The sequence below is a fragment of the Eptatretus burgeri genome, chromosome 12 (genome assembly GCF_056783735.1).
Source record: "Eptatretus burgeri isolate ZD-2024b chromosome 12, Ebu_testis_v1, whole genome shotgun sequence".
Lineage (NCBI taxonomy): Eukaryota > Metazoa > Chordata > Myxini > Myxiniformes > Myxinidae > Eptatretus > Eptatretus burgeri.
Window position 1 is genome coordinate 93,740,660 of NC_140972.1, and position 25,805 is coordinate 93,766,464.

General features: G+C 48.1%; 1 protein-coding gene and 1 pseudogene across 2 annotated transcripts in view; both read left to right on the forward strand.

The window, feature by feature from the left end:
- The window catches only part of ARMH3 (armadillo like helical domain containing 3), an 82,430-nt gene that overhangs the window by 8,794 nt on the left and 47,831 nt on the right, over positions 1–25,805 (forward strand). The window contains exons 4-7 of one of the 2 annotated variants that reach the window (XM_085848913.1): positions 3,934–4,041; positions 11,008–11,100; positions 25,062–25,136; positions 25,623–25,709. In XM_085848913.1, the coding sequence (XP_085705039.1) occupies positions 3,934–4,041; positions 11,008–11,100; positions 25,062–25,136; positions 25,623–25,709 (363 nt within the window). The remainder of the gene's footprint in view (positions 1–3,933; positions 4,042–11,007; positions 11,101–25,061; positions 25,137–25,622; positions 25,710–25,805) is intronic. The other variant, XM_085848914.1, reaches the window with a different exon arrangement.
- On the forward strand, positions 4,048–10,999 carry LOC147016158 (uncharacterized; annotated as a pseudogene).

Below are 25,805 nucleotides of genomic sequence, written 5' to 3' on the forward strand. Positions count from 1 at the left end.
GGACAAGATGTGGAGGTGGAAGACTGTGATATTGATAATCCTGACCCTGTATAGGCCTCGGCTTATGTTTGTGTTTGTGTCTTAGTTTTTAACAAAAAAGTTTAAAAAGTAAAAAAAAAAATTGAAGCTGTACAAGTGTTTGTGTTTTAGGGTTCGGGTTATTACAAAAGTTAAAAAGTTACAGTAAGCTCAGGTTAATTTATTATTGAAGAAAGAAAAAAAAATTTCTTCTAAATTTAGTGTTGCCTAAGTGTAGTGTTTATAAAATCTACAGCATTGTACAATAACATCCTAGGCTTTCACATTCACTCACCACTCACTCACTCACCCAGAGCAACTTCCAGTCCTGCAAGTGCCCGAAACAAGTGTACCATTTTTTTTTAATCTTGTATACCGTATTTTTACTGTACCTTTTCTATGTTTAGATACACAAATACTTATTGTTGTGTTACAATTGCTGACAGTATACATTTCAGTAACATGCTAGGAGCAATGGGCTATACCATATAGCCGAGGTGTGTAGTAGGCTATACCATCTCGGCTTGTGTAAGTACACTCTGATATTCACTTAATGGCACATTTCTCAGAACGTACCCCTGTCGTTAAGTGGTGTGTGCCTGCGTGCGTGCGTGTTTTTTTTTCCTCCTCACTGCTCGAACAGCTGATCCACACCAACATCCACCTTGTGTGATGTCATCATGGCCATCTTACTCAGCCTGGTGTTGGCTTATGGTTAAGGTGGCTGGTTGGCTTAAGACGTTCAAGCCCCTGTCGTTCCGTTGAAATAATCCCCGGTGGGTCAACTCAGCCAGTCGTCCTTCCGAGGTCTGCAAAATGAGCAACAAGGGCGCTGCATCAGCGGCACAGCTGTTCTTCCAGAAAAAACGATGCAAGCCACGGGCTGCATCCAAAACATCATTGCCATGTGACTGACTGGTAGCTTCATGTGCTGCCATCATTAGTAATCTCTCAGTAAACTATTGCTAGTATACGTTGCTAAGGACTTTGTTTCTCAAACTCCAGATGCTAATATCCGGTTATTTCCATTTTCCCAAAAACGTGTGTTGTAAAACTTCATCGTAGGATATCTTTGTCAGTTTGTGACGGACCACCATGTATAATACACCATTGTGAAGCTTATTTTATGGGCTTTCAAATAAACCCAATAACTCAATATTGAATTTTTGTGACTTCCGACTGGTTTTGTACTGGAGGGTCACAAATGAGAAGGGGGAGGGGGAGGCCAATGGTTGATTTGGGAACAAACTGTGATTGGGGAGGGGGGAGGGGGAAGTGCGAGGTCTTGCTTTGTTTTCCAACCGTTTTAGGAAATCCATGTTTATTGGTATTTACGAGTCTGTCGATGCACGTGCTTCATTTAATGTACACATTGTGCATATTTAAATATACACTGGCCATGCATACCTGTCGCTTCACTGAGGTGTAAAACTGTATGTGCGCTAAGGGTGGACAAGGTCTGTGTGCGAGGAATCTGTGAGGGGGGAGAGCATCACTTGTGGTCAAGTGATTCTCATCCTGCTTACAGGGGAATTTGTGCACTGCGTTCCTCCAAGTCCGTCCCTCGGTGTACTGCAGTGAGAGTAGAGGGTGGTGGGCTCTTGACAGGAGTCCAAAGTGAAGGCCCGCTGGGCCAGTTACTTTAAGCTGCTGTACCAGGCTGATCCACCAGATGTGGACTTGGATGTCGGTGGTGTTACTATCCCAATTGCTGACCCTCCAATGAACTGTGATCCACCTCCATTTGTGGAAACACAGGCTGCGGTGAACCAGTTGAAATGGGGTAAAGCTCCTGGGATCTGTGGCATCTATGCTGAACTTTTCAAGGCTGGTGGAAATGCTGTACTCGTGTTGCATGCAGTTCTGTGCTCTGCCTGGTACACAGGCATCATCCCAATTGACTGTAAGAGGGGCTTTGTTGTTCCTCTCTGGAAAGGGAAGGGTGATCCCCAGGACTGCAACAACTACCGAGGGTTGACGCTGCTCTCGGTGCCGGGTGAGGTCTTTGCTCGGATAATTCTTCAGACGGTTCACCACCATCTGTTTGAGCACCAGCATACAGAGCAGTCAGGCTTTATACCAAAGAGGTCAACGATTGTCCGTATCCTTTCTCTTCGGGTCCTCACCGAATGCAGACGAGAGTTTCGGCAGGTGCTGCTTGCAGCTTATGTTGATCTCTGTAAAGCGTTTGATTCAGTGAATTGGGATGCCCTCTGGAGGATTCTTGGTCTTCATGGGGTGCCACCAAAACTGATCAATCTGATGTCTGAACTATACTCTGGTACTGAGAGCACTGTGAGATGTGGTGGTACCATCTCTGACTTATTTCCAGTTGTTGCTGGAGTTCATCAGGGGTGTGTACTGGGCCCCACACGTTTTAGTGCTTGTATGGACTGCATTCTGGGGAGGATGTCGAAGAGATCAATCTGCGATGCATCGTTTGGGAATGTCAATTCCCAATCGTTTTGGATCTCTGACCTTGATTTCGCAGTTGATAGTCATGTTTGCACAAACTCTGGATATCCCTTTTGCGGGCCCTCGAGGTGCTGAATGAGGAGTCGGAGCCTCTGGGATTACGGGTTTCCTGGGTCAAAACTAAGATCCAGGCTTTCAATGACATCTCGGATGCTGCCATCCTGTCTGTACCTGTTTGTGGTGATCATGTTGATGTCATGGAGACATTCACTTACCTTGACAGTGATATTCATGTATCTGCTGGCTGTGAGCCAGAGGTCAATAGACATCTGGATAAGGCCTGTGGAGTGGTGGATTCACTGGATCATGTGGTGTGGTGCTGTCGGTGCCTGTGCAGGGGGACGAAAGTTTGAGTCTTCAGGTCCTTGGTGCTTGCAGTCTTGTTCTGCGGATGCAAGACTTGGACTCTGACCAGGGATCTGAGATAGAGACTTAATTCCTTTGGTACCAGGTCTCTTCGGAGAATCCTTGGCTCTCCCTGGTCAGACTTTGTGTCCAACGAGTGGTTGCTGAGAGAGACTCAAATGAGATTTGTTACCTGTATAATCCGTGAGCGTCAGCTGCAGCTGTATGGACATGTGGCTCGCTTTCCTGATGCTGACCCTGCTCAACAGATTATCTCAGTAAGGGAGCCTAATGAGTGGAGGAGGCCAATGGGCGGACCATGTGCCTCGTGGTTGCAGCAGGTTGATCAGCATCTCGAGGAGATGGAGATGGGCCAGGCATCTGCCTGGGGGATGGCCAGACAGAGGCTCCTGGAGTATCGACAGAAAGTGGATGCAGTGACGCGCTGCTCTGGCGTGTTCTCCCATTCCTGACCTGACAGCATCTTGTACTTCATAAACATATTGCATGTCTATCTGTGAGTCTCAATGAGTATCCAAAATATCGTGAAACATGTGAAAAAGATCTTTTATAACACTTTGTTGGTTCGTCATGGCTGTGGTGGTGGTTGTTGCTTGTGTGCTCCTTCTGTATCCAACACGCATTGTTCCCAATGGTTGCTGCTGTCCTACCGTTGGAACCGCCACATTAAAGCTTCAGGTCCTGCTTCTTTCTCTTCCCTCCTTGAAAGACTGGCTTTAAAAACAGGAGTTTTTAGAATGAAACCGACATCAATTTTTGTTCCAAGTAAATCGATTAGTAGTTTTCCAACCAAGTAAGTCAATTATTAGCTTTCCAACGGTACCATTTTATTATTCTACGACAGCAAGAACGCTTTAAAATCAATCAAGTGTGATGGATGGATGGACACATGCATAGTTCTCCTTTTTAGTTGTAATTATTGTTTGAAACATTCTTTGAAAACCTTTCTAAAAAATAGCTCGTACTTAATTTAATTTTAAACTTGTGACTACCTTCCCAAATAGGTTCTGCTTTACTGGGAAGTCATTTTCTTGTTTGTTTGTTTTTTCTTTTGTCCTAACTTGTGACGTTTAGACCCTCTGTGGACTTCTGCGAGGTGTCCATCAGAAGAACATGCCGAACACTGGTTTCGACATCATTAACATCCTCATGGGTTTTGACAATGCGGAGGAGGAAATGAAGGTAATGGTTGCCCGTTAGATGTGCGGATGCACTGGAACACGGTATTTGAGACCGATGTGAGATTGCTCGCATTCAAACATGTGAAATGATTAAAATAATTACAGGGACTTCGCCATGCCTCGTGTTTGTTTGTCAAATTCTCTTTGCTTGCCTGAGTTCTTTCATCATGTTTGTTCGATTTTTTATTTTTATTTTTATCATTGTCGTCATACAATATAAATGGCAAGATTTGTAATTATGAGGCAGTTTTAGCGATAAGGTAAAAATTAATGCTAAATGTGGGGAAAAATGTTTCTCATCCTTCACTTGGCAACCACGAACGCCGATTGGCATGGCCAATCTGGGCAGGGCTACACTACTTTGCGTGATACCTTACCTGCGGACGGCCGGTCAATTAGGGCCATGTTGCCTTGGCGCACACTTGGATTACTGCCAAGCAATACAGGTAGTGTGCGCTGGCTTACGAGTAATTTGGTGTGGTATAACTTCTCGCCAAAGCTAACATGCGGACCATGCTGGACCAATGAAGGAAAAGATGAAACGGGCTGGGTACGTTTTATAACGAGCAATTTTTGATGTTTGTTTGATTCAGGGCGTTCAAGGTCCGCCAGCAACCCCCTTGTGGTAAAATTACCAAAAGCACGAGTCACTGCTCACCTTCACTCATTCATTCCTCTTTTTTTCCTGCCTTTGGAATAAACTCCCACACTCTCTTCAATCCCATTCTTCCCTGCTGGCCTCCAACACAGCTGTTCACCACCACCTCTTATCTTCTCCCATCCAAAACCTCGATCTTTTCTACCCCGTTAATCCACCCCAAACCCACCTTCTTCAAATTCCCTGCTTTCCTTCCTGAAAGTCCCTGTAATGCCCATCTTGTTTACCCCGTGTTCCCTGCTCCCATCCCTCTCCCTTCCACAGATCTCCGAATGTCTCTCTTTTTCCCCACTGTTTTGTCCTTCCCTCTCCCACCCCTCTTGTGTGCTTTGTTAGTTTGGGCCCATGTTGATTGCTGTTATGGTGCTGTGGGTATTGGTTTTTTTTTTTTAAATAGTTTTTGTTGATTGGTGGTGAGATGTTTTTGAGGATGTCCTTGTGGTGTCATCTTCATGTCTAGAGGTCTGTGGTTGGAAAAATAGTGGCATAGGTTGTTCGCGCTGACATTTGCAGCTGCAAGGAACTGCGCACCTCATGTCCAAGTGGTCTTTGATTTTTGTTTTTTAAATATTTTCTCCTCTGTAGTATCGATGGTTTTGAGGGATTGCATGGGGGTTGTGGATATGGTGTGAGGAATGGAGAAGAAAGGATTTTGGAGTTTGCTGATGGAGCTGGTTTGTTGATTCCGTAATACTCTATTCCAGAAAGTGGATGATAAGCTTGTTACGTACACGCCAGGTGGGTCGACAACAATTGTTGACTACCTGATGGTGTGTCGGTGAGATGGGGGGGAATTTCCGAGACACAAAGGTGATCCCGGGGGAGGAGGCTGTTTCACAGCACCATGTGGTTGTCTGCGACATACGGATGAAAGGTGCGAGGAGAGCTCGGTGGGTGAAGTACCAACCGAGGATGAAGGTGTGGGGGTTGAAAGGTGATGGTGAAGGAGGCATTAAGAGAGATGTTGAGTATGGTAGAAGATGATGTGGTTGGATGTCAATGAAAGATAGTCTGTTGGGAGTCGGTGAGGTATGTGGATTGACAAAAGGACCACCGAGGCACTGGAAACATGGTGGTGGATTGATGAGAAGAGGAAGAATTTCAAGGAGTGACAGAAGAGGCAACCAAGAAGACTGCAAAGAAAGGTCGCAAAGGCGAAGGAGACGCTTGGGAAAATGCTCAGAGAACGTTTGGATTCGGAAGAGGTTCAGAGAACGGTATTTATTTTGAGTGGCGAAAGAGAGGTGCGATGTGATGGGGGTAAGTTGTTTGAAAGATGAAGTGGGACAAATCGTTATGGACCTAGATGGAAGAGATATGGACAGGCTGTTGAATGTAGAGTGTGAATGGGATAGCAACATTGAGGGTAACCCAATTTTAGGACCGGCAGAGAAGATAACTGAGAAGGAAGTCGAGGAAGCGATAAGAGCAATGAAGAGTAGAAAAGTGGGAGGGCTGACGGGAGTTGTGGGAGATATGTTGAAGGCAGCAGGAAGTTGGGGTGTGGAGAGAATGACAGATTTGTCATCTGGTGCTGATAGAAGGCCACATTCCAGTTGATTGGGAACCAAGTACCTTTGTCCCTTTGTACAAGGAAAAAGGTGACCCTCTGGACTGTGGCTTGGACAGAGCGATAAAGTTACTGGACCATGGAATGAAAGTATTGGAAAAGGTGGTGGATAAGAGGATGGAGGAAGAAAGTGAAGATTGACGAAATGCAGTTTGGATTTATGCCATGAAGAGGAACGACAGATGTGATTTTTATTGTAAGACAGTTGCAGAAGTACATGGAGAAGAGGAAGAAGTTGTTTCTTGGGTTTGTTGATTTGGAGAAAGTATTCGATAGGGTTCCATGCGAAGTAGTGACATGGGCATTGAGGAAGTTAGGAGTGGAGGAATGGTTGATTCGAGTCGTGATGGCAATGTACGAGAGAGCGCGCACAGCTGTCAGGACGTAGGACGGGAAGAGTGGTGCGTTTTGAGGTGAAGGTTAGAGTACATCGGGTCAGGACTAAGTCCACGACTATTTGTAGTTGTGATGGAGGTGCTGGCTCAGAGCGCAAAGGAGGGTTTACCGTGGGAGTTTGATGCAGATGATTTGGTGTTTATTGCAGAGAGTAGGGATGGACTGAAGGAGAGAATAAGTGGAAGGAATGCATGGAGGCAAAAAGTTTGAAGGTGAATATGGGAAAGACGAAGGTGATGGTAAGTGGTAAAACGTGTGGTGAGGTGAAAAGAACTGGGAAGTGGCTGTGTGAGGGAAGGGTGTTGGAGTGAACTCCATTCAATGTACAATGTGCACTGAGTGGGTTCATTGAAAATGTAGTGGTGTGAGGGGATCATTAACCAGTGTGGCAGCGACATTTAACCGCAAGGTGTGCAGAGTGGGAGTTGCAGATGGAGGAAATGTTTCATTGGATCTTGGAGACGGCGTGAAGCTGGAAGGTGTGAAAACATTTTGCTACCGAGGAGACATGGAGAAGGTGGATCAGACTCTGCGACGGTTGCTCGAGTGAGATGTTCATGGAAGACGTTTCGGGAACCGAGTGGCGTGCTGACTAGGAGGGGAGTGTCGTTGAAGTTGAAGGGAAAGGTGTATGCTACATGTGTGAGAAGTGTTATGATTTCTGGGAGTGAGACATGGGTAAAGAATGTAGAGCAGCAACGAAGACTGGAAAGCGTGGATGTGAGAATGGTTCGGTGGATGTATGGAATATCGTTGAGAGAGAGGAAGACAAATGATGGGAATAGAGCCTGTAATGGATGTTGTAAAGAGAAACAGGTTGAGATGGTTGGGTCATGTGTTGAGAAATGACGAAAGTGACTGGGCAAAAAAAACGAGTGATGAAATTAATGTAAAAGGCAGGAGAGGACGGGGAAGACCGAGATAGACTTGGCTTATGGTGGTGGAAGAAGAAATGCAGGTGAGTGGGTTAACAAGAGGAGATGCAGGAAATAGGGCAAAGTGGAGAAGATTATCATGCGGCCCGCAAGGCTAACCCCCGCTCCTGCAGGGAAAATTGCTATTGAAATGCCTGTTGGGTGTAGGTTCTCGTTGGGTATTGTTCATGTGTAACCTGTGATTATTAACACAGGTTACACATTAAATTTTGGTGTTTATATTGGTCGTTTAGTTTGTTCCCAAGGTAGCCTCGTTTGGCGTTGATATCAGTGGTTTGGTTTGTTCCCAAGGTATTCTCGTTTGTTATTTATATCAGTGGTTTAGTTTGTTCCCAAGGTAGCCGAGTTTGGTGTTTGTATCAGTGGTTTCGTTTGTTCCCAAGTAAGCCGAGCTTGGTATTGCTATCAGTGGTTTCTTTTGTTCCCAAGTCAGCCGAGTTTGGTGTTTATCAGTGGTTTAGTTTGTTCCCAAGGAAGCCGAGTTTGTTGTTGATGTTATTGGTTTAGTTTGTTCCCAAGGTAGCCTAGTTTGGTGTTATCAGTGGTTTAGTTTGTTCTCAAGGAAGCCGAGTTTGGTGTTGATGTTATTGGTTTAGTTTGTTCCCAAGGTAGCTGAGTTTGGTGTTCATATCAGTGGTTTCGTTTGTTCCCAAGTCAGCCGAGTTTGGTATTGATATCAGTGGTTTCTTTTGTTCCCAAGTAAGCCGAGTTTGGTGTTGAGATCAGTGGTTTAGTTTGTTCCCAAGGTAGCCTCGTTTTGATATTTGTTTTTGTGGGCCGACTGAATGTGATCAAGAACAGATGGGGCCCTATCAGCCTTGGTTTGTAGCTCATCTCGGAGAAGGAAACTCTTGTTTCAAATACCCCAGTGTGTTGTGGGTCAGTCTTTGTGATGAACAAACCCTGACAGAAAAGGCCGAGTTGCAGAAACATTATCGTGGTGGCGGTGTGGTGATTCTTCCAGATGCTGCAGCAAGCCTCTGTCACTCCCACTTGAATCCTTCTATGTTACAGCACCAAGTGTTTTTCTCCTTCAGCAGGATTGTGGTCTTTGCATATCTGCTCTCTTCCTCATTGTGCAAGCATTTGTTTTTGAAGGTCTAATGGAGTGAAATGCCTCTTGGTGCATTCATAGAGCCGTACGAACCGTCTCCGACTGCCTATGCTTTCCCATCAAGTGTCCTGCAAAGTATTCCCCTGTGTCTGTGTTAAACGTTGTGTTGTGTAATTCTTTTTCTATTTAATACCTTTCTACACGTCAGTGCGGAATGCTTCATGATTCTTTGCATCTTCACAGCAACCTCTGGTCTGCTGAGACGAGCATTTAGAGAGCCAACGGCAACAACCTTCACTGCTTTGTTCCTTCTCAAGATTTTCTGGGGTTTTTTTCATTCCTTTCCAGCAGAGGGCCTTGTTGTATAATTTTTTGATTACAACGTTTCAAAATGCCAGGTTTGAGAAAGCTCCTTTTGGAATAACGATTCCCATGTACAGACTGGGTAACCTTAGGGTCATTCCACCTCAAATCGCCCAGAAAAAAAAATTTGTAACCCGACCCCCTCAGATTTGGCTAATGTTTTTGCATGCATGTTACATATGACAGTCTATGTTCACATACAATTTTTTAGCTAAATCGGACTCGGGGTTGACGAGATATGACCTTGAGAACTTTTGACCTTTTCAACTAATGTCGCGTTTCCACCAAAATTCAAATCCTCATATCTCAGCAACCCCTTGCCCTGTCTCGATTATTTTGGTGTCATTGGAAAGGTAATTGTACATAGAATGCAAATCCAGCATCGGTTCGTCGATCTAGTTAAGTTAGGGGTTGATGATTTTTTGACCTGACATTTGACCTTGAAGACCTCGCGACCTTGACCTGGCCTTGCATGAAAATGAAAGTTCATACTGTCTACTATAACATATCAAAAAACTGGAGGGGTAGTATTTTTTGTTCGAGATATTTTCGGCCATAGTTCAAAGGTCTTAAAAATGCAACCAAATCATGACGTCATAGACATGCCCAGGCTTGTCAGTTTACAGCCAATATTGTGCCCAGACTCATCCCAATCATAGTTGATGACTCATGTTGGTTCCACAACAAGTTGTAACATGCTCCTTTGGTGACTTGCAACTTAGACAGGGGGCATCTCTCCGAAAATTTTCTGATATCAACTCCTAATGGAAGGTTTGGCGACACCTATGACAGGAGAGTTGATATCAGAAAATTTTCAAAAATGTATTATTTAGTGCTACGATCATAGGAGTGGATATCAGAAAATTTTCTGAGAGATGCTTCGTGTAAGTTGTAAGTCACCGAAGGAGCATGTTACAACTTGTAGTGGAACCAACATGTGTCATCAACTATGATTGGGATGAGTCTGGGCACGATATTGGCTGTAAACTGACAAGCTGGGCATGTCTATGACGTCATGATTTGGTTGTATTTTTTACGACCTTTGAACTTTGGCAGAAAATATCTCGAACAAAAAATACTACCCCTCCAGTTTTTTGATATGTTATAGTAGACAGTATGAACTTTCATTTTCATGCAAGGCCAGGTCAAGGTCACGAGGTCTTCAAGGTCAAATGTCAGGTCAAAAAATCATCCACCCCTAACTTAACTAGATCGACGAACCGATGCTGGATTTGCATTCTATGGACAATTACCTTTCCAATGACACCAAAATAATCGAGATAGGGCAAGGGGTTGCTGAGATATGAGGATTTGAATTTTGGTGGAAACGCGACATTAGTCGAAAAGGTCAAAAGTTTTCAAGGTCATATCTCGTCAACCCCTAGTCCAATTTAGCTAAAAATTTGTATGTGAAGATAGACTATCATATGTAACATACATGCAAAAAATTCGCCAAATCTGAGGGTGTCGGGTTTCAACCCTTAAGTGAATTGAGGTAGAATGACCCCAAACAGGAAAAGATCCCATCTTGTTTGTTGCTGACCTTTGTATTCAACAATTAATATCCATGAAGATGTGGTGCAAGATTTTATGATATGCTCTTTAACCTGCTGGAAGTACCAAGTAATCTTTCATGTTCCATACACATGGAGACACCACGATGATGCGTGTTTGTTTCTGTACTCTATGCATTTTTCCATTGCCTACACATTTGAAATGTCCATGAAACGTATTGCTGAGACGGTTTGTGATTCTGAAATGGACACTTCAAATGGTGACTTCACCAATCCGTTTAAATATACTGATTCTTCACTTCAAACGTGCTTCGGTGGCAGCGTGTAATTCTGCTTAAAACTTTATTTGTTTTATTGTTGTGTTTTGGAACCTGAGGTTCATGGAAGATTTCAGTGGTGGCCAATAGTTGGTATTACCATTGCCTAGACTTGTTCACCTCTCGAGCCACCGCACAATGAACCTTTCTCCTCTTTTAGAGCCTCATGGTGAGCCTGGACAGCTTGCTTTGTGGAGACGGTTCTCTCAGTCTCAAGGGTCTGTGCCTCAAGCTTCTGCTGTGCCTAATCACGGTACGTATTCTGTGCTGTGGAATGCGTCTCATCTTCATTGTTATTAAATGAGGAAATAAAAATTGTGCAAGCGTGAACACTTTGGGAAATCGGATTCAAAGAAAAGCACAAAGTGTTGACTATTTCACACGACTATCTCTATCGAATAACACTGTCTTCTGGGCCGTTATGATGCAACGCCTTTACGTCGTCCCACCAAGTACATGAAACGTTATACTGTTGCAGGTTCATTTATATGTTTTCTATCCTTTTCTTTTAATGCATGTTGTTTGTTTATTTATTTTCAAAATATATCTCATATATGTACTCTGTCTCTCAAAGGACTATCTCGCAAACCTTACCATCTACTTTCTTTACAAGCCTCTTGTCGAAGTTGTCACCTAAACTCATTGGTCTCTATCAGTGACTATCTTTCTTCGGCAAACCACACTCGCTTTAACTGAGCATCTTTCATCATGCAGTCCTTCACTGGCACACCTGAACAGTTGTCCACCGACAAGGCCTTCATCTGCAGTCTGATGGAGTACTGCTCTCCCCCTCTGGACTTGTGACCCTGCCTCAAACCTTGATCAGTTTGATGCCGTGGAAACCAAGGCCTTCAACATTATTGGAATCTCCCATGAGAAAGCTGAGTCTATGGGCCTATCACAGACAGGTTGGTGGTCTCTCTCCTCCACCACCTCCTTTCTGGTCTTGCATCCTCTGCTCTATCCCCTCACCCAAGGTTCTTGCAGGGTGCACGTGGTCCACAATCGGTCCCCTTTTGGTGAAACTCTCAAAATCCAGAAACACCGCTCACCTCCACTCATTTGCTCCTCTGTTTTCCTGCCTGTGGAACCAACTTCCACGTTCTCTTCAAACTCATTCTTCAAGATGGCTCTTCACCACCATGTCAGATCATCCACAATCCACAACCAGTCTTAATGCATTCTATGTTGTCATTCCTCCATGCGACTCGATTTTGTTTCCAAAAAAATGAAAAAACAAAAACCAAAAACCTTGAAGAACAAGATCTAGTGAGTCTGGCTGACACCTGGAATGCCATATCAAAATGTGCCACAAGCCTTTGTGTCGTGCACTGGAGCATCATCGTGTGGGATCCATTGTTTAGATGCCCATCAATGGATGAGGACAGCATGTTGTGTAAACCAGGAACAGTTAGCAAGTATCTTGTCACATCTACTTGTGCCAGGTAAGACGTAATGCAGGGTTGTAATTGTATTGTTGCGGGTCGGAGATTGGGTAAGAAGGCCACTGCAGGGGGGGTGGGGTGGGGCGGGGGGAAGCTATCTCTGGGGTTCCCACCAGACTCCCCGGAATTGCAGGCCGTCACGCGGCGGATCATGAACTGACCGTGAACGCCAATAACTCAACGACGTGACCGAGGTTCCTCCGTCTGTGGGTTAACCTGGTTACCAAATTGATCACGTGACCTAATTACCGGGGGACACGCCTTCGGTACGCCTTGTCCGAACCGGATCACTTTACCGGATCTGATGCAGCCGAGCGACACTTCCAAGGACGTACCGGCTAAAAGGAACGGATTGTTGGGAATTAAGTCCCGGCTAAGTTAGGATATGGGCCATGCTGGATCATTGAAAGAAAAGACAAAAACGAGCTGGGAACATTTCTACAAAGGATTTATTAACAGGCAGGTGAGGAAAGATATGTGGCACAGTGAATAGATTTTATTATTGCATGTAAGCAGGAATAGGAAGAAAAGTGTGGTGCAACTATAAAAGCAGACACAGAACAGAGTTATCCGGATGTTCTTGTACAATCTTAACTTAAACGAGGACAGGCACCATGACACACACACACACACACACACACACACACACACACACACACACACACACACACACACACACACACACACACACACACACACACACACACACACACACACACACACACACCGATGAAGGGTTAAAGAGAAGAAAAAAAAGAAGAGAGGAGATGAGGCTAACGGTCTCTCAATACCCTGCACGATTGCCTGACCGTGCCACCAATACGTTTTGGGGGGATGCTCCGCTGGGCAATACCTCCCTGACAGCTGGCGCGTCGTCTCCCGCTTCGTGGCACTTCAAGCAGCTAAGCGTCGATCCAGACAATGGGTGCTTCCCGACAGACGTGAAGGAAGGACTTTTGGCGGAAGGTGGAGGAGTCACGAGTCAGAAGCCAGTGGGTGGAGGAAGGTGGAGTCAGAAGCATTGGGTGGAGTCAGCAGCAAGGCGGTGAAGAAGGGGCGGAGCCAGCAGGCGAATGGGTGGGTTGTCAATCCCAGGCCAGGACGAGCAGGACGAGCCGACAGGAATGAGCAGACATTAGTGGTGCGCAGGAACGATACTCTCGACCACCCCGTGACTCGTCCTTTTATAGATCCTGTGGTGCGGGCGGGAGTGACCACCCGAAGCGATGTCGTCATCTGAGTCAGCGCCCTGATTGTGCCCCAGCCAGCACACGGGCTTGCCACCATGAACTGAAGCGGCTCCACTTTACTTCCGGCCAGATGGTTCCAAGCTGCGTAATCGTCTCGTTCCGAGCACCGTGACACAAATCGCCCTGCACCGAACCGTCGTGCCACTTACGGTGACTGGCCGTCAACACCAGTCAATGCCCTGCTTGTCTGTAAGCCATGCGGCCCGAGCCGCGCAGCGCGCTCTGCCTGGCTGCAGCCTCGCCAGGCAGAGAGGCGAGAGGATGTTCGCCGTCTGTGGGGGACACCCTTTGGCCGCGGTGGTCAGTGAAGACCGATGGTAAGACATGCGCAGACCCAAACACGATGTCTGCCACTCGTGGCCTGCTCCGTGTGCGATAATAAATTACCTTGGGGCTGCGTGTGGTGGGTCCGCTGCCATCGAGCATGCGGTCATACATCAAAAGCGGTGGTGTGCTCGGCGCCAGCCCTGCTCTGTGTGTGGAATTGAAGGAAGGGATTGAATATAATTATTAGATGGAGATTCGGATTGAAAAGAGGACAGATATAATTATTAAACTCAGAAATGGGTTGAAAAGAGTGCGCCGCTCGCGCACTAATTTGTTGGCACTTGGTGTGCCGCTCCGTCTACTTCCTCAGCGTGGCATTCCTGCAGTCCGCTGTTGGGTTGCTTATCATTCCTATCGCCTGAACAGTGGGTGGGGACTGTTGCCGTGGGGCACGTGCTCCGTGTAGCGTGAGCGGTTGGTGTTTTATTCATATTTCTTCCGTGAGGATGCATTTTTACAGGAAGGGTGTGGCCATGGTTTTTACAAATGGGTGTCCAAGCATAATGCCTGCTGGCTTTCGCGAGGAACCATGTTCCACAGTGCAGGCACGTGGCTGCGTTTTTTACAGATGGGTGTCCGAGCGTAGTGCCTGCTGGCTCGCGTGAGGACCCCTTGCTTGGATTTACCTCAGGAATGGAGAAAAATAAAGAATCGGAATGAGTTCAGAGATTTCAGCAGACCTCGCTAAGAGATTTACACAACGCACTTATCCCGTTAGTCCCTTCCTTCTTATCGAATGGGACAATGTGAATGTACATTAATGAAATAACTGACTGGGGTCTATTGTATGTTGGCTGCCATTGGTGTGGGAGGGATGTGGGTTCCAGAACCGCAACAGTATCATTTGATTGTTTCTGCTCAGGGTTTTCTTTCCAAGTTTACTACTGTGTTCTCTATTTACCCATTGTTTGCTTATGGAGATCATTATGAAGTCTGCTGCAGATTAGTTTCTGGCATTGTTTTAAAATGTGTGGTTATGGCAATCTGGGGGTGATTTACCTGGAACGTAGTTCCGTGGAGCTTGTGGGATGGCGCGTCATCCGTCCATCCACAAATACTTGCAACTTCTCTGAAACAACACATGCGATTTTGATGAAACTTTACCACAACCGTGTATCAACCAAAGTTTGTTCATGGCATTAAAAAATATCAGGCCCTAAGGGGGGGGTTTATGGGGGTTACCCCCCCAAAAAAATAGGTATTTGCTCTCTTCTCAGAAACTACACACACAATTTCAATGAAACTTGACCACAACCTTCATCACCCGTGATGTACCAGAGTTCGTTCATGCTATTTAAATTTTTTTGGATGGAAGTAGATTTACGGGGGTGCAGTGGGGGGGGGGGTTGGGTTTCCCCCCAAATTAGGTATTTGCTTTAACATCAGTTCATTGGTACATTTTTTTTCTGATTCTGTCCCATGTTGACTTCTTCCTCAGTATCATTATTCTATCAGGTGAGCACCCAGGGGTATTGCCCCTGTTTTTAACATCATGTCATCACAGAATGATATAAATTCCAACAATACATTGTGCATTGTCAACTCGAGAGTTTGTTTTACACGTGACCCCACGCAATGTTCCAGTGTACACTTCAATCAAAATAAAATTATGATTTTTAATGGTCTCTTAAAAAAATTCCTGATGTTTCCTGCCGTTTTAAAAGTGTCTTGTACACCACCTTGTATAGCATGTCCAACGATTGCAAAACTGGAGATTCTTGGAAGCGATAAGGTGGTGATTTGCGCTATACAATGTTGAAGTATATACTGTTTCAGCTGTGGAAATTTGCAGAACACCATATAGGTCCTTATTTAGTTATGCCGATAAGTCCGTGTTCAGTTAGATTTCCCCACCGTTGTTTAATGGAAATTATTCGTGTCACAGGGCTGTGATCTTTGAGATGGCCGTTTTTCTTTACTATCGTTGTTTTGGACCAACCTCCAACATCACTCTCATCAACCGCTTCACAACAACCACACCCACCCCTGCCTCTCAACAACCATGCCATCCTCACCACTCCGCCAGCAACCGTCAACATCTCCACACCACAAACATCGCCTCACCTTCTTCCCCAAACACCGCCATCTTTGCACCAGCCACGGCGAGTTCCCAGCAAACAGCATCGCTGCAGGCACACGCGGGGGTTCGCTCATTGAGCACAAGTCTGGTGATTTCTACCACGTCCGCTCTGTGTGGAAGCTTCGCCTCGGAAAACGGATCACAGGAGAGAAAGGGGCGGGGCCTGTTGGGGTCGAAGGGTGATGATTTCAAACACGTCGGCTCGCTCTCGGAGAATCGGATCCAGAGGGCCGGTGATTTCTACAACGTCCGCTTTCCGAGCAGAGGTCAGAGGTGAGAGGGTGGAGATCGGATCTCGTCTCACCAGCCCTATAAAAGGCCGCGCAGAGCGCCAGTTCGTCAAGTCAAGTCGGGTCTGGAGAGGTCGAGGAGCTGCGCGGAAGTCTGGAGCCTGGCGCTTGGAGCCTTCAGTCATTGGAGAGGTTCGGACACCAGGAGGAGACGCGAGCTGGGAGCGCAGCCCCACCTGCTGTGCCGCGCAGGCCTGCGCGCTCGTGTACGAGCCGGAGAGAACTCGCCAACCAGCTCCGAACGGTCCGAGGTGATCGGGCTTCAGGACAGTCCGAGCAGTGCGAGGGACGGAGGGGCTCTTAAAGAGAGCATCAACTCAAAAAGAGCGAAGGCACGTTCGTTCCTCTCGGGCGTTGCCAGCCGGGGCCCGTACCACCAGGCCTGAGCCTTACCGCGGTTACGCTAGCTGCCATGGGGAAGGAGCGTCGTGGGTCGCCCAGCAAGGAAGGTAACCTGCGCGGCCTCGCGGAGCCTTTGCGGTCGACACGGCTCCACGTTATAAAGGCCCACGGGCCCAGTCTGACTGCCTTGTCTATGGGGGTGGTCTCTCTCCTGGGGTTTTGCTTTCGAATGCGTGTTGTGGCGCCGTGTCTTGTAAGTAAAAACCGTGTAAGTGACTGCACATTGAATAGTAACAATAGACGGTAGTAGTGCTTCGCCTTGCCCATGTCTTTGTCCCCGTCCTGCAGTATTCATAAAACAACTGCATGCGTGTTTTGCTTTTGTTGACTGTACAAGTGTTTTTCATTGCTTCTGGTATATGTGTGTAGAAATAATAAATGTGCTTGTGTGAATGTTACCCAGTCGTCACATCATTTTTTCCCCCCATTGAAATGCCATCTTGTATTGCGGAATATTAGTTGGTTTTTAAATAGAATCAATCGGGTCTGGCGATAATACCCGCTCGGTTATCCCAGAACGGAACGGACCGCTTAAGCGGTTCGTGTCCAAGCAGGCCTTCGCCGAGGTACGGTCCCTCGGTAGGTTACCTGCGCGGGTACTTAGGTATATCGATATTCGGCGATTGACCCTCTTTCGTGCGGGTAGAATACGGACTGGGCCGTGGTGGGATTAAAAACCCACCCGTGACTGGTTTCTGGCGTTGTTCCAGAAAGTCACGACTGAATTGTCCGTTCGGTGGGCGAGCGGCCGTTATTAGTTAACGCGGTCACTCGCACGCTGGGGCGGTGTAGATTCGTAACACTGGTGTTCAGGAGTGTGGGATTCAAATCCATACCGCCTCCAACCAAATTAACGGAACCGGATCAAGGGTGTGCGAGGCGACCCTCCTGTTCCATTAAATTTCGAGCTTTTTAAATTGTTCCGGGAAGCAAGATGGCGTTTCAAGGCAAACGGGAGCAGGAGGGACTCGGTGTGGATTTAGAAATGTTAGAATCCATGGCCCAGGATGAGATCCCCGTGCAGGACATTGATATGCAGGTTGAACATCCCCCACAACCAAACCCAGAACCCGAAATGGGCGCAGCGGCGGCGGCCGCGGTTTTTGACACCCCTCCCCTCCTCCGTCAAAATCCCTTCCCGGACCCCAGCGAAACCGAGGTGATCCGGGGTCGGCCGAGATCGGCCAAGTGGGGGAAATGTTTGCACGGATGCTGCAAGAAATGAGAGAAATGAAAACAAACACAAATGAAATAAAAACAAATGCGTGCAGGATGAATAACAGAATGAATGCGAATATGACAAACGAAATGAAATAAATGCGGGGTGAGATGCAGAGCGTGGGTCGATGCCTGCAGGCGGGCAAAATGGCGGCGCCACATGCTGGAGCGAGCGAGCTGAGGGGGAGTGTGGACTGTTGGCCCCGCGGTGGAGGACAAATTAATTCGGGAGACGCGTTGGGCGAGAGTCGTGACGGAGAAAGTAACGGTGACCGAGAGGGAAAAATTAAGTGGGGTGACTGAAACGTATAAAACGAACACGTAAAGACGACAGAGATAATGGACGAGATAAAAGGAATAACAGACGCGGGAGATAGAAACTGTAGAGGAGAGACTACACGATAAGGACGGGTGAAAGACGAGCATACACACATGGAGGTAGTGGAGTACAATGAGGGGAGCTTGTGGAATGTGTCGTGACCCGGTGCAAGCAGCCGGATAGCCTCCCTCATGAACTGAGGGAGACGCTATGCTCCCTTGAAGCTGATCTCGACCAGGTGGGTCCGGTCGAGCTTTGCGAGGTAGAGGGGGCGAGTGCTGTAGACGGGTGCACACGGAGCTTGGGGGGTTTGGAGACCTCGGGACCCCTTGTGGTGGAGCGAATCCCAGCGTGATTGTCTCAAAATGTGTGTTCACGAGCGTGGCGAAATGTGTGCTGAAACGCGCGCATGGCGTGGGTGAAAGGATGCGTGTGTGAAAGAAACCGCGTGTGAGTAAAATGGTGTGCGAGGTTGCGAGTGAGCTGAAGTGCGTGCCTCCCAGCACACCGTGTGTGGATGAAGAGACAGCGTGTGCGAGTGAAATGGCGCACATGAGTAATATGGTGTGCCTGGTAGCGAGTGTGCCGAAATGCGTGCCTTCCAGCACGCCGTGTGTGGAAGGAACAGCATGTGCGAGGGAAACAGCGTGTTTGGTTTCGATGTGTGCGAGTGAAAGGGCATGTGTGAGTGAACGGCCGTGTGGGAGAGGGACAGGGTGTGTGAGGTCGCTGTATGTGAGGGAGATGACGGTCGGCATGCGGGAACACGCAACCGCGTGCCCGAGTGTCATGGAGAGGTGTGTGAGCATCGTGGCACGTGGGAGTTTGTGCGCGAGAGTGCAACGGAGACGGAGCCTGATGGTGGACAAATGCCGAGTAGCGGCCGTAGCTATTTTGAGGACCGTACTGGGTTTGCACGGCAGTGCGCGCGGGGTCCGTGCTGTGCTTCGCTCGAGGCCACCGCGTGCGCGCCTGCGGGAGTGAAGCCTGGTCTGTAAACGCTCGCGGTGGATTAGCTGATCCCGTAGATGGACAGAAGGTAGACTGGAGATGAATTTAGACCGGACGAGTCTCCACGCGAGCGTGTTTGTAGAGCTCCGACGAGTAGAGAACATGTGTTCGTGTGGGGAACCCTTGAAATGCGAGGTTTGCTTTAAATGAGCAGGGTGACGTCATGGCTGCACGCATGGTTGGAATCCGGCAGAAGGAAAATTCCTGTCTGATGGTACCATCCAAGAGGGACAGGGTGCGTTAATAGCTGCCATGACGTTACAGAGAAAGCGCAGGTTGCGAGCTGCCACGCTGGTGAACGCACATAAAAAAAAATGCAAGACTCGCTTCGGGTGAACAGGATTCCCGGGCAAGGGGTGGAAGACCCCCCTGTTCGGGCACAGGAATGGAACTAGTTAGGGGGATGGGTTTGCTTAGCTCAACCGGCTTCATGGGGCCAGTGGAATGGATTAGTTAGAGGGATTTTAGTTGAGATTTGGGATGGGAGATGGAGTATGGGATTATTTGAGGACAGAGATGTGTAGTGGGGACGTAGCTTAGCTACGTACATTAAAGGAATGTGCTGCTAGTTTAAGGGATTATGAGGGAGCACGAGGTAGTTAGGGGATGCAGTCAGAAGAATGGCAGTGATCAGCGATGAAGAGTGGTGCAGTGAATGGAAACATGTTGAGTGAGTGAGGCCAGCGAGCCTGTGGGTATGGAGTGAATGTGGAATGCATAGTGCGATGAGTGATTGGGGGGGGGGGAGTGACTCCCACCCAAGGGACCCTGGGGTCAGTGTAAAGTGAGTTAGTTGGTTAGTTGAATTTACAAAATGGAGGTGGTTTTGCTGTTGGTGGGAACGTAGGCTCGAAACCCGTTTGGAGGGGTGCAGGAGCCCTGTTGACGGGCTGGGAGCGTGGCTGCGAACGGTGAGTATTGTTTAGTGGAAACCCCGGGCACTGGGCTCGTCGGCCACGGTAGGCCAAGGGTCCAGTGGGGACCGGGATAGCATAGTGGGCATGGGTGGGCCCGCATGATGCGGTGCCCGGGGCGCCATTGGCCACATGGGCAGTGCATTGGGCACGGGCACCCAGGGAAGGGGCCCGGGGTGCCAGCCTGCCACGTCAGCGTCGAGGGGGAGTCGCCAGGGAGGACACTCCCCAGTGTTTAGGGAGCTGGTAGGCTCGGAGACAGTTGTAGTGCCCGGGGGTGCCATCGTTGGAGAATCGGCAGAGGGTAGTTACTGCCAAGGGAGCCACGCGTCCCAGCCATGAGACCGTGCAAGGGCACGAGGCAAAAATTGGAGGGCATGGCCCAAATTTATGAGGACACCAACACAGGCGACGGGAATCTTGGTTGTTAGAACTGATAGATTAAGCGAGAGGCGCTTTTGGAAAGCTCCGGGGTAGTTTAGGAGTAATAAATATTAGGGTAGATAGGAAGTGTACCCCTCCGCGCCATCCATCCCTTTGCTCTTGTTGTGGGCCGCTGGACTCACCTTGGGTTGGTAGATCACTGAGATCTGAGGAGGCCGTTCTGAGGCTTGAATTGAGCCTCGACACAGGACGCTAGCTCTCCCTTATTCCCCTCCAGGAAGGGAAGGTTGGGGTTGGGAGTAGGCTGGATGACAATAGGTTAGCTGGACAGAGACGATAAAGGGGGTTAGGGAGACAAATTTATAGTAGGGGCAATAAAAAAAGAATAAAATAAAACAAAAAAAAGTTGGGGCTAAATTTTTGTTTGCAAGCTAAGGGAGTGGGTATGGACAGAGACAGGCAAAGCCGATAGGTTGGGAGGGAGACAGTACGTTAGGTCTGAGCCCACCTTCCGAGTGGCCAGCACCACCGCACTCCCTCCACGAACCACTACAAGGCCAGCTTCATCTGCCGGCCTGTTTTTACTGCAAGGCCTGTGCCGGTCGGATCACCTGCCCGCTGTTTTTCTGCATGGCATGTGCCGGTCAGATTATCTGCCGGCTGTTTTACTGCAAGGCCTGTGCCGGTCGGATCATCTGCCGGCTGTTTCGCTGCAAGGCCTGTGCTGGTCAGCTTCACCACCGGCCCGTTTTCCTACAACGGCCTTGTCTCGCCTTGCCATGCCTTGCCTGCTTGCCTTTGCCTTGGCCCCATGCCTGCTACCCCTTTTGTTCGTTTGCCCCATTTCTGTTCATTCCCATGTGCGCCAGGATTATCGTGCGTTCTGCAGGGACTGCCCTGTAGGCAGCCGCATCACGGGAATGCATTGGCAGCCCGTGCACCGTGTGTTCCATCCATCCATCCATCCATCCATTCATTGCTTGTGTTTGCTTGAGTCAGATCATCGCGCGTGCTGCAGGGACTGCCCTGTAGGCAACCGCATCACGGGACTGCATTGGCAGCCCGTGCACCGTTTTGTTGCATGAGTCAGCTCATCACGTGTTCTGCAGGGACTGCCCTGAAGGCAGCCGCATCATGGAAATGCATTGGCAGGCGTGCACCGTGTGTTCCATCCATCCATCCATCCATCCATCCATCCATTCATTGCTTGTGTCAGATCATCGCGCGTGCTGCAGGGACTGCCCTGTAGGCAGCCGCATCACGGGACTGCATTGGCAGCCCGTGCACCGTTTTGTTGCATGAGTCAGCTCATCACGTGTTCTGCAGGGACTGCCCTGAAGGCAGCCGCACATGGGACTGCATTGGCGGCCCGTGCACCGCTTGTGTTCACTGCGCTCATTTCGAAGGGGGAGGCCTAGGACTGCGCTTGAGCAGCCGGCCATGTTCCCTGTCACCTGCAATTGTTTCATGAGCCAGAGACTGCATGTGGGTAGCCTGGCTCCCTGCTTTTCTTTTTCCCCACTGAGTCCTTCGATCCTGGGCCATGGTGTAGTGTACAATGTAAAAGGTTTAAGTTAAGTTAAAATTGTACATGAGTTGCACCCCCTGCATGTTTGTCATTGCGCCGGCAATTTATTTAAGTCGTCTGTATGAGTGGGTTTGTTTAGTTAGTTACTCAGCCCGTAGGTTATTCATTTTTGGGACACGAATGCACTAAATGTCGCACTCAGGGATCCGAAGATAAAACGTACTCGGGGAAACTTGCACATGATGGCACATGAAAATTCGACGACTCGGGACGAGTCTGTAAAAAGGGGAGTGGGTAGTGTGACGGCTGTGGAAATTCGCAGAACACCATGAAGGTCGTTCGTTATGCCGATAAGTCCGTGTTCAGTTAGATTTCCCCACCGTTGTTTAATGGCAATTATTCGTGTCACAGGGCTGTGATCTTTGAGAGAGTGTTTTTCTTTACTATCGTTGTTTTGGACCAACCTCCAACATCACTCATCAACCGCTTCACAACAACCACAACCACCCCTGCCTCAACAACCACGCCATCCTCACCACTCCGCCAGCAAACGCCGCCATCTTTGCGCCAGCCCCGGCGAGTTCCCAGCCAACAGGATCACTGCAGGCACACGCGGGGGTTCGCTCATTGAGCGCAAGTCTGGTGATTTCTACCACGTCCGCTCTGTGTGGAAGCTTCGCCTCGGAAAACGGATCACAGGAGAGAAAGGGGTGGGGCCTGTTGGGGTCGAATGGTGATGATTTCAAACACGTCGGTTCGCTCTCGGAGAATCGGATCCAGAGGGCCGGTGATTTCTACAACGTCCGCTTTCCGAGCAGTGGTCAGAGGTGAGAGGGCGGAGATCAGATCTCGTCTCACCAGCCCTATAAAAGGCCGCGCAGAGTGCCAGTTCAACGAGTCGGGTCTGGAGAGGTCGAGGAGCTGCGCGGAAGTCTGGAGCCTGGCGCTTGGAGCCTTCAGTCGGTGGAGAGGTTCGGACACCAGGAGGAGACGCGAGCTGGGAGCGCAGCCCCGCCTGCTGTGCCGCGCAGGCCTGCGCGCTCGTGTACGAGCCGGAGAGAACTCGCCAACCAGCTCCGAAAGGTCCGAGGTGATCGGGCTTCAGGACAGTCCGAGCAGCGCGAGGGACGGACGGGCTCTTAAAGAGAGCATCAACTCAAAAAGAGCGAAGGCCCGTTCGTTACTCTCAGGCGTTGCCTGCCGCGGCCCGTACCACCAGGCCTGAGCCTGACCGCGGTTACGCTAGCTGCTGTTGGGAAGGAGTGTCGTGGGTCGCCCAGCAAGGAAGGTAACCTGCACGGCCTCGCGGAGCCTCTGCGGTCTACACGGCTCCACGTTATAAAGGCCCACGGGCCCAGTCTGACTGCCTTGTCTATGGGGGTGGTCTCTCTCCTGGGGTTTTGCTTTCGAATGCATGTTGTGGCGCCGTGTCTTGTAAGTAAAAACTGTAAGTGACTGTACATTGAATAGTAACATTAGACGGTAGTAGTGCTTCGCCTTGCCCATGTCTTTGTCCCCGTCCCGCAGTCTTCATAAAACAACTGCATGCGTGTTTTGCTTTTGTTGACTGTATAAGTGTTTTTCATTGCTTCTGGTATATGTGTGTAGAAATAATAAATGTGCTTGTGTGAATGTTACCCGTTCGTCACGTCATTTTCCCCCATTGAAATGCCATCTTGTATTGCGGAATATTAGTTGGTTTTTAAATAACCTTTAAATGGAATTGGGTCCGGCAAAGTCTGGCGATAATACCCGCTCGGTTATCCCAGAACGGAATGGACCGCTAAAGCGGTTCGTGTCCAAGCAGGCCTTCGCCGAGGTACGGTCCCTTGGTAGGTTACCCTCGCGGGTACTTAGGTATATCGATATTCGCAATTGACCCTATTTCGCGCGGGTAGACTACTGAGTGGGCCGTGGTGGGATTAAAAACCCACCCATGACTGGTTTCTGGCGTTGTTCCCAAAAGTCACGACTGAATTGTTCGTTCGTGGGCGAGCGGCCGTTATTAGTTAACGCGGTCACTCGCACGCTGGCAGTTTAGATTCGTAACAATACTTTACAATCTTTATTTTATTTAAATTAAAGGTCGTAAAAAAAATATATATTCTGAAAGTTTACCACCGTTGAATCGGTGTCTTTTACATCATCCAATCAAACACGTTGCATTGTTCATTTGTGCCTGTTGTTTGTGTCCTTTATAAGGTGCTTCAAAACAAAATTTCCTCTTTGGGATGATTTTCCATTTTTGATTGCCAGGCAGCCAGACAGAGATAAAATATTATCTCACTCCTCTCTGTGCACGTGCAATCAGGATGAATTCAAAGACAACCAAATGCTAAACTATAGGGTTGTTTTCCAATTAATGTCCAAAATATAACATGCAATTGAAAGCGAGTTGTTCCTCAATCATAAACGGACAATTGTAGAAAGATTGTTGGACAGACATGACCCGATTGCTTAACCCCGCTTTTTGCTTCACGTGCTCGGGGTAAAAACGTTTGCACAGTGACTGGAGAGATGTTCCCAAGTGCTCGCCGACCGGAGAGACCTGGACAGCGTTCTTGCTCGAATCTAAATTTGGATTTATGGTTCGCAGTAACATGCTCTGCAACGATCCTTTTTTCATCTCTCTCAACTCCTCTCTGTTCCACACGACAGAGAGCAATATGACCGAATTGATAACATGTTGTAATTAATATCCCGAAGACCCTGTGAGAGTGGAACGGCACCCCGGTGACCCCGCTGGAGGGATGTGGCGCTCCTCGGTTAATGAACAGAGAGGAATGCTTGTTCGCACGCAGCGAACATTTGTCCATTGTCCTTGAACCTCATCGTGAATTTGTCATCATTTTACCTCTAACCTTTCAGTTCACTCTCTGCTTCACCTTTCCAAGAGCAATTCTTCCATTGCTTTTGCACATTTGCTGTGCCTTTACAATTTCAAGCCTGTGCTGAGATCCTGAAGATTTTGAACCGTGGTGGTTGTATGTATGTATTTTTGCTCATCTTTGCAACCTCTCCCCCTCCCTTTTTTCATTCTTCACAGGTGACGGGCAATATAAGTCAAAACACCATTCTGGAATACATAATGATTAACAGCATTTTTGAAGCCATCATACAGGTAAGAACTCGCATTCGCTGTGCTACTTTCAGAGAAGTGATTGTAGTTTGTTTGAAGAATTTGAAAGACCCATGGCTGTCTATTTACATATAGTTGTGGGGGTTGGGGAGGGTGTGTGTAGTTGGAGTTTGTGATGTTTTTTTTGGGGGGGGTGCATCAGAACTGATATTTGTTGGAAAATATAAGCTGGATGAGGGGTTGTATGCATGGAGAGTAGGATTACGTTGTGATTGTGGTTGGGGGTGGTGGTTGTGTAGTTTAGCCATTTTACTCTACGGGGGACAGCGCTATTTATTTCAGATTTAACGAGCTATCTCATTGGGACAATTGCTTTGTTTTATTTAATGGGGAAGCCAAATGATTTGAAATACTTGAGGTTTAATCCAAACCTCTGATGATTGAGTCAACATTGGAGATGGCAGGTGAGCCTCTGAAGATGTAGGGCACCTGTATAAGTTGCATACTGCATGTGTTTGGAATCCTCAGATTTTGTCAACCCCTCAAATCCAACAACACCTCGGTTATGATGCTGTCGTGTTGCTGGCGTTGCTGGTGAACTACCGCAAGTATGAGGTGTGTTTATGGTGTACTTTGACTCGCACTTTGTTAAAGTATCACTAGAGAGCTGAGAATCGGACCATTGTGACATCTTATCTGTTGTTGCATTCC